The sequence below is a fragment of the Sycon ciliatum genome, chromosome 4 (genome assembly GCF_964019385.1).
Source record: "Sycon ciliatum chromosome 4, ocSycCili1.1, whole genome shotgun sequence".
NCBI lineage: Eukaryota > Metazoa > Porifera > Calcarea > Leucosolenida > Sycettidae > Sycon > Sycon ciliatum.
In genome coordinates this window covers 37,510,480-37,517,671 of record NC_088646.1, presented here as the reverse complement: position 1 = coordinate 37,517,671, position 7,192 = coordinate 37,510,480, and the positions used below count along the sequence as shown (strand labels likewise).

The 7,192-nt window shown below is 46.2% G+C and overlaps 1 protein-coding gene across 1 annotated transcript in view; it reads right to left on the bottom strand.

The window, feature by feature from the left end:
• LOC135815991 (ubiquitin-conjugating enzyme E2 Z-like) overlaps positions 1 to 6,189 on the bottom strand; it is a 17,881-nt gene extending 11,692 nt beyond the window's left edge. Inside the window, exons 1-3 of the mRNA XM_065329347.1 lie at positions 5,876 to 6,189; positions 5,136 to 5,686; positions 997 to 1,069 (exon numbers count right to left, since the gene is read on the bottom strand). Coding sequence (XP_065185419.1) covers positions 997 to 1,069; positions 5,136 to 5,524 — 462 coding nt within the window. The 5' untranslated portion in view covers positions 5,525 to 5,686; positions 5,876 to 6,189. The remainder of the gene's footprint in view (positions 1 to 996; positions 1,070 to 5,135; positions 5,687 to 5,875) is intronic.
• Between the last annotated feature and the right edge of the window lie 1,003 nt (positions 6,190 to 7,192).

Sequence of the window (7,192 nt, the reverse complement as noted above, 5' to 3'; positions counted from 1 at the left end):
ACACACACGCACACACACACACACTACTACTACTGTAGCTTGGTTGCCACAAGGGCCACACCACTCCGAAAGGAGCCAGAGTCATTGTCAGGAGCAGAAACGGAGATGACGACTCAGGTCACTCTGTCGACGGAACTGACGGCTGCAGCGAGAACAGCGAACACCATACGACGCTCTATCAGACTTGGTTGCTCGATGGCCACGGTCGCACTTGTGACGTCTGAAACCAGGCACTGACTACACACACACACACACATGCAGAGCTTTCATAGATCTATGGCATGTAGTGGCAGCTTGCAGTGCAGTGCACCAAACAAGAGCACCTACAAAGTAGAATATACAAAGTACATGTACGCCTTCAACGGCTGCTTCAGCTACGCAGTACTGATATGGGTCTATGGTGTTCCAGTTGGGTTTCATCAGTTTAATACAGCAGAGTTTCATCAGTTTAATACAGCAGAGTTTCATCAGTGTTAATACAGCAGGATACTTCTACTGTAGTGTGTTACTTGTAGCAGTGAATCCGAGGCCGTCTTTCTGACTCCTCGGTGATCCTACCCGTGTGAAGCAATCCCTACTCTGAGTACCCACGTGAAGCAATCCCTACCCTGAGTACCCACGTGAAGCAATCCCTACCCGTGTGAAGCAATCCCTACCCGTGTGAAGCAATCCCTACCCGTGTGAAGTAATCCCTACCCGTGTGAAGTAATCCCTACCCGTGTGAAGCAATCCCTACCCGTGTGAAGCAATCCCTACCCGTGTGAAGCAATCCCTACCCGTGTGAAGTAATCCCTACCCGTGTGAAGTAATCCCTACCCGTGTGAAGTAATCCCTACCCGTGTGAAGCAATCCCTACCCGTGTGAAGCAATCCCTACCCGTGTGAAGCAATCCCTACCCGTGTGAAGCAATCCCTACCCGTGTGAAGTAATCCCTACCCGTGTGAAGCAATCCCTACCCGTGTGAAGTAATCCCTACCCGTGTGAAGCAATCCTTACCCTCGTGATATCCGACTCATCGGGCACAATCAAGATTCCAGGCGGCGGGTCCGAGTATAGATTAGTAATATCTCTGCAAGAGAAAACCAGTGACACAATCCAGGCTTGGATTAGTTTTGTGCTCACACACGCGCGCGCGCGCAGCTCACACATGCACACGCAAACGCACGCAAATGCACACACATACACGCACATGCGTGCATGCAAGCATCCGCGGGGCGAACAAAGACACACACACACACCTATACCGCACAACTCCCCCCCCCCCCCCCCCCCAATCTTGCAGCACATTTCGCAGACGATGGATTACCTTCAGCATGATGAATAGACAAAAATTAATCTAAGCCATGAACAAAGCAAATGAAGTCGACATAATACCATGATGGACTAATACAATAAAATATGTTAAGTAGAATTCAGAAACGTTTTTCTTCGATGGTCATCATACAATCACCATTGCACCCTTGGTGTTACTGTAGTGACGATGCAACCTTTCAATGAACACATAGTTTCAATGAACACATAGTTTCAATGAACACATAGTTTCAATGAACACATAGTTTCAATGAACACATAGTTTCAATGAACACATAGTTTGCATATATTCTGGTCTCGGATACTGAGCCAATAATAAATGTAAAAAAGAGAAGAAAACACAGGAGAACGAGTTATGCAGCAACTATCCACGACTGTAACAAGATGATAAAGAGTCAGAACATGCCCTATTATCGCACGTTCTGACTCTTTATCATCTTGTTACAGTCGTGGATAGTTGCTGCATAACTCGTTCTCCTGTGTTTTCTTCTCTTTTTTTTTGATATTCTGGTTTGTAAACCGATATACATGTACATTATTCGATGTACTTCAAGTAGGTTCAATGATGACCATCGGAGACCATCTGAATTCTACTTCACATATTTTATTTTTAATATTAGTATATCATGGTATTACGGATACGAGTTAAGAGTAACTCTCCATCACTGTAACATGATACTTTATACAGTCAGAAAGTGCAATAACTAGGCACAAAACTGACAGAGTACTGAGACATTCGACGTCCTGACACCTAGCTTCAACACATCTCCGTAGCGCTAACCGACAGCCTTCCAACTTGGAAGGTTCAAGGTTATGGAAAGACCAAAGAGGGGAAGGCAAGCGCAACGAAAACGAGCAAAAGCTACAGTCCACCGGAACAAAGAATGTCGATTGTTACTGGACGATGACGAGACCAGTACGATATTTGACAAAGCGGTCTAGCTACAATTCGAAGCAGCAAAGCAGCACACCACCCAACTTGGGTGGGTCATAAATATCAAAGATAAGTAAAGAAATGGGAAGCGCTTGCGCTTGCCTTCTTTTCTGACTGTGTAAAGTATCATGTTACAGTGATGGAGAGTTACTCTTAACTCGTATCCATAATGTCTTTTTCCTTTCTACATTTATTTATGGCTCAACATCCGAGTTTCATATCATGGTATTGTGTCGACTTCAATTGTTTTATTCACTGCTTTGTTGAAAGTTCTTTCTCCGAAACGGCTCGTAAAAATTAACCTGTCCGGAGATTTCACTGTTTTGCAGCTTTAGTATTTAGTCACACTCCTCCTGAACAAGAAAAACAAAGAGAGTAAGGGTACTCAGGGAAATTCCTGCTGTAAAGCCTCATTTCCCTTCGGAAATAGGAGATTGCAGTCAAAAACACCAAGTTGTGCACAAGGGTGGGTCAAACCCGTGAGCGACGAAAGCGAAATGGCCCATTTTTCACTTGCCTATAGTGGATTGGTGACAGTATCCTTTGCATGTCAGTGGAATAGTTACGATTCGCATACTGTCTGTCTCGACCCCTAGAGGCATCGGGCAGCAGTGCTGCCAACCAACTGGGTCTGTTTTGCGTGCTGTGACTTCTGATTATCCGCAAGCAGTGTGCATTGCTTGCGTTGTGTTTTTTTGACATTCACATGCTTGTTGGGGGCTGTATTTGCTAGTGGAAACCATGTGGGACTTGTACCACATAATATTTTGTGCTATATGTAGTCGAAGCATGGCATACACTCGCTTTGGCACAGGGATATTCATCACTGAGCTCGCGTTTGCCATGCTTCTACATACATATCTGTAGTTGATCTATCCGCTTCAATTTTCCGTACAGTCAGACCTCGCTTAACCGCACACATCTGTTTTCCACAAAATATCCGGATAGGCGAGGGAACCGGACAACTGAACACACATACTGTATATGCATGTAAATGCATGTGGCATGTCAAAAGCAGTGACATCGTACATACATGTAGACGGGTCCTATGCAGTACAACTAGCGTGCACAGTATGTAAAACAAGCGAGAAAAATGACAAGTGCATGCAACTGAGTGATGTCCACATGCACCCAGCAGGTCAAGGACCTCATTTGCCTGTACAACTCCCTGATTCTAGCTTCTGCAAGCCACATATACATGCAACCGGATACGACGAAGTTTTTTGTACACATTTTAACCAGTTTGTACACAAAATCATGCACCGGTATGCGGATCGCGAGGTCCGGTTATGTTGTATGCATAACATATGCTGCACATCGGTAACCAGCGATTTTCTTCCGGATGGCGAGGGATCCGGATAAACGAGGACCGGATAAGCGAGGTCTGACTGTACCATCTTAAGCGGGATTCACAGAAGCTTTTTTGCGATGAGACACGCGATGCGACGCGATCTGCGACGGACGCGTGCGATGCGAACTCGCGAAATACCATTCACAGAAGAAGTCAGTGACGCGACAACATCTTGCTGATTTGGCTACGTCACCATGATATTCGCGCGGTTTGATACAACTTGTACAAATTTATAGGCAACTCTTGAACCTTTGTACAACTTTGCTGTAGAAAAGGTCAAAATCGTACGCCAAATCGCATCGCAAAAGTTGAGCCAAGCTCAACTTCTGCGATGGCCTGCGATGGCCCTGTTGCGGCAGTTGCGTGGGGTCCGCGATGGTTGCGATTTGGGGATTTCCCGGTTTCGCGGCTGTCGCATCGCGTGTCGCATCGCAAAAAAGCTTCTGTGAATCCCGCTTTAGGGGCCATCCGTAATTACTAATTAATTATCGATCTTTTTCACGAAGAAAAAAGTTTCGTTCATGGGTGGGTGGGTTGAGGAGAGTTTCGTTATGAAAAATATTGATAGCTGAAACATCAGTCCATTCCTAGCTGTCAAGTCAATACAGTCAGTCCTCGTTTATCCGGATCCCTCGCCATCCGCACGAAAATTGCTGGTTACCGATGTGCAGCATATGTTATGCATACAACATAACCGGACCTCGCGATCCGCATACCGGTGCATGATTTTGTGTACAAACTGGTAAAAATGTGCACAAAAAGCTTCGTTGTATCCGGTTGCATGTGGCTTGCAGAAGCTAGTATCAGGGAGTTGTACAAGCAAATGAGGTCCTTGACCTGCTGGATGCATGCGGATAGCACTCAGTTGCATGCACTTGCCATTTTTCTCGCTTGTTTTACATACTGGGCACGCTAGTCGTACTGCATAGGACCTGTCTACAAGTATGTACGATGCCACTGCTTTTGACATGCCACATGCATATAAAGTATGTGTGTTCAGTTATCCGGTTCCCTCGCCTATCCGGATATTTTTGTGGAAAACAGATGTGTGCGGTTAAGCGAGGTCTGACTGTATACTTTTCGTTCATGGGGGTGGGTGGGTGGGTGGGGGAGGGTCATAACTTAACTTTTTTGTTTCGTGAAAATTATCGATCATTCCGGATGGCCCCTTACTCAAACTCCGTACTGCGGACAAAGGAGTGATTTTCCGTACAAACACGGAAAAATACAGAAGGTTGGCAGCACTGGGCAGCCCTCGGCAACCCTAAAACTTATGGTTGACGTTTGGAGCCTCAGTGTGTTTGCCTTCTGGCTCTCAAAGAAAGGAAATGACGCTTTGATGGATCATTTCCTATCTTCCCCTCACTAACACCCGCATAAACAAAAGTCCCCCCCCCCCCCCTCTCTCTCTCTCTCTCTCTCTCTCTCTCTCTCTCTCTCTCTCTCTCTCTCTCTCTCCACCCACCCCCACCCCCCCCCCCCTCCCCCTCTTCCTCTTCAGGCTGAGGTCCAGTAAGTACTGGGGTTTATGACGCGTACCTCTGGATTCGCATGATTGCATTTGTAGCTGGCTTTTCCTTGTCCCAGTCCGGACAATACAAGGGATCCCCATGAAATTTTGGTGCAGCAGCGGAAGCCTCTGACGCTGCTTCAAATTGATATAGCGATAGAGCAGTGTGAGCGGCCGAAAAATGTGCACTGCCTCCACCCTCTTCCTCTTCTTCATTCTCGTCACTCTCGTCCGAGTACATCGCGTTATTCTCTCCTACATCTTCACCATCGTCATCTTCCATAGCGGCCGCATTGCCCACAGCAAATCCATCATCTAAACCGACAGCAACAGGTCCTGGCACTGGTGCAGGTGCATTCATGGCTGCAGGAAGTGCTGCTGCTTCGTCATGTTTCAATGCTGGAACATCATCCTCCATGTTGCACCAGAGTTGTTTGAATCTCACTGAGATGGTGGTGTTATCACTTTGATAGAGCAGAGATCAAGATGTGAACGAGATCAGGCCAGTATTTCAATTGTACTTAAATTTAATTGGGATCCGGCAACGTTACACCACTGCTGTTACCAGGTTACCATCCGTCTGGGCATTGTGAACACAGAAATGCAGCAAAAAGAACAATAATTGCTTATTGAAACAGCTGCACATACATGTACATGTATGAGGTGGGCCAAAAAAACACCGCGTCTAAAATATACATACGTACTGAGAAACGAATACTAGTACCATGGAATTATCCCACAGCAAGCTAGTCGAAGCCTCTACTCTTACCGAGCACCCTTCCGCCTGGACAACTGCCGTGCACTAGCATGTGTCAGCAAAAACAGGGTCTACAAAAACTATTACTTGTTTTCTCCGTGCCAGGCCTAAATTTGTATGGCAGATCAGTACTGAACAAACAACCTGAGAAATGAAGAAGCTCTGCCTCGGCTAGTTGATACTGTGCATTACATACTATAAGTATAACTGAAGAAGCAAAGGCAGGACTGCTTAGCAGAAAGAACAATTCGTATGTGATTGTGATACAAACATCAAGAGTTCGTAAATGTTTGACACTTCGAGCTCCAGGTACCTGCGTAGTGCTTGCTGCATGAGTGTGTGTTTTCAAAAGAAAGTTCACGAACAAGCAGATGTCTTTCGTTATCAAAATTAATCGATCCCAAATCAATGTGTATCGCGTGGCCGCGGTCGTTTAGGCGTCACATAATATGTGGACCTACTCAAGAGTACATAACCTGGGTTATGTACTCTTGCTTATGCGAAGTTAGTTATGGTGAGAACCAGTCAGCTGATCATGATCGATGCATGTCTGTTTTACTGACACAGTGACAGTCTCATCTTCCATATTCCGTTATCATGGTTATGATCATACTTCATAGTAATCATAGGCTATAGCCTAGGGCAAGAGTACAATAATATTAAAGGGGAAGTTAAGGCAAAAATTAAAATTTCACCAGTTGTAGTCTTCGGGGTGCTGAGTCGAATGGTCTTGGTCCGAGGAAGCTGAGACGCTCCCTTCCTACTTGAATCCCAATCGAACTCGCGTACTTCCACCGAAACTGGGTGACTGCGCCCTACTAGATGGGGATTTGTATGCAAAATGTCACTAAAAGCGCCATTTCGTTCTTATAAAAGCACGGATGACCGCGATTGGCCCATATGTTGTAGTCTTTGGGACGCTGAGTCGACTGGTTTTGGTCCGAAAAGGCTGTGATGCAGCGTTCCTCCTTTATTCCCAATCGAACATGGTTGAAGAAGCGGTCACGTGGTCCTGGGTGCCCAAATCACCTGGTCACCACGCCAGCAGGTGACAACTTTCACACCAAGGTTCAACTCGAGTTCAACTCGAGTGACAGGACTGCACCCAAAAAAGGTCAAACAGGCTAGTAAGTTGTACCCTGCAGGCACGGTGACCAGGTGACTGGTGTACGCAGGAGCACGTGACCGCTTCTTCAACCATGTTCGATTGGGAATAAAGGAGGAACGCCGCATCGCAGCCTTTTCGGACCAAAACCAGTCGACTCAGCGTCCAAAAGACTACAACATATGGGCCAATCGCGGTCATCCGTGCTTTTATAAGAACGAAAT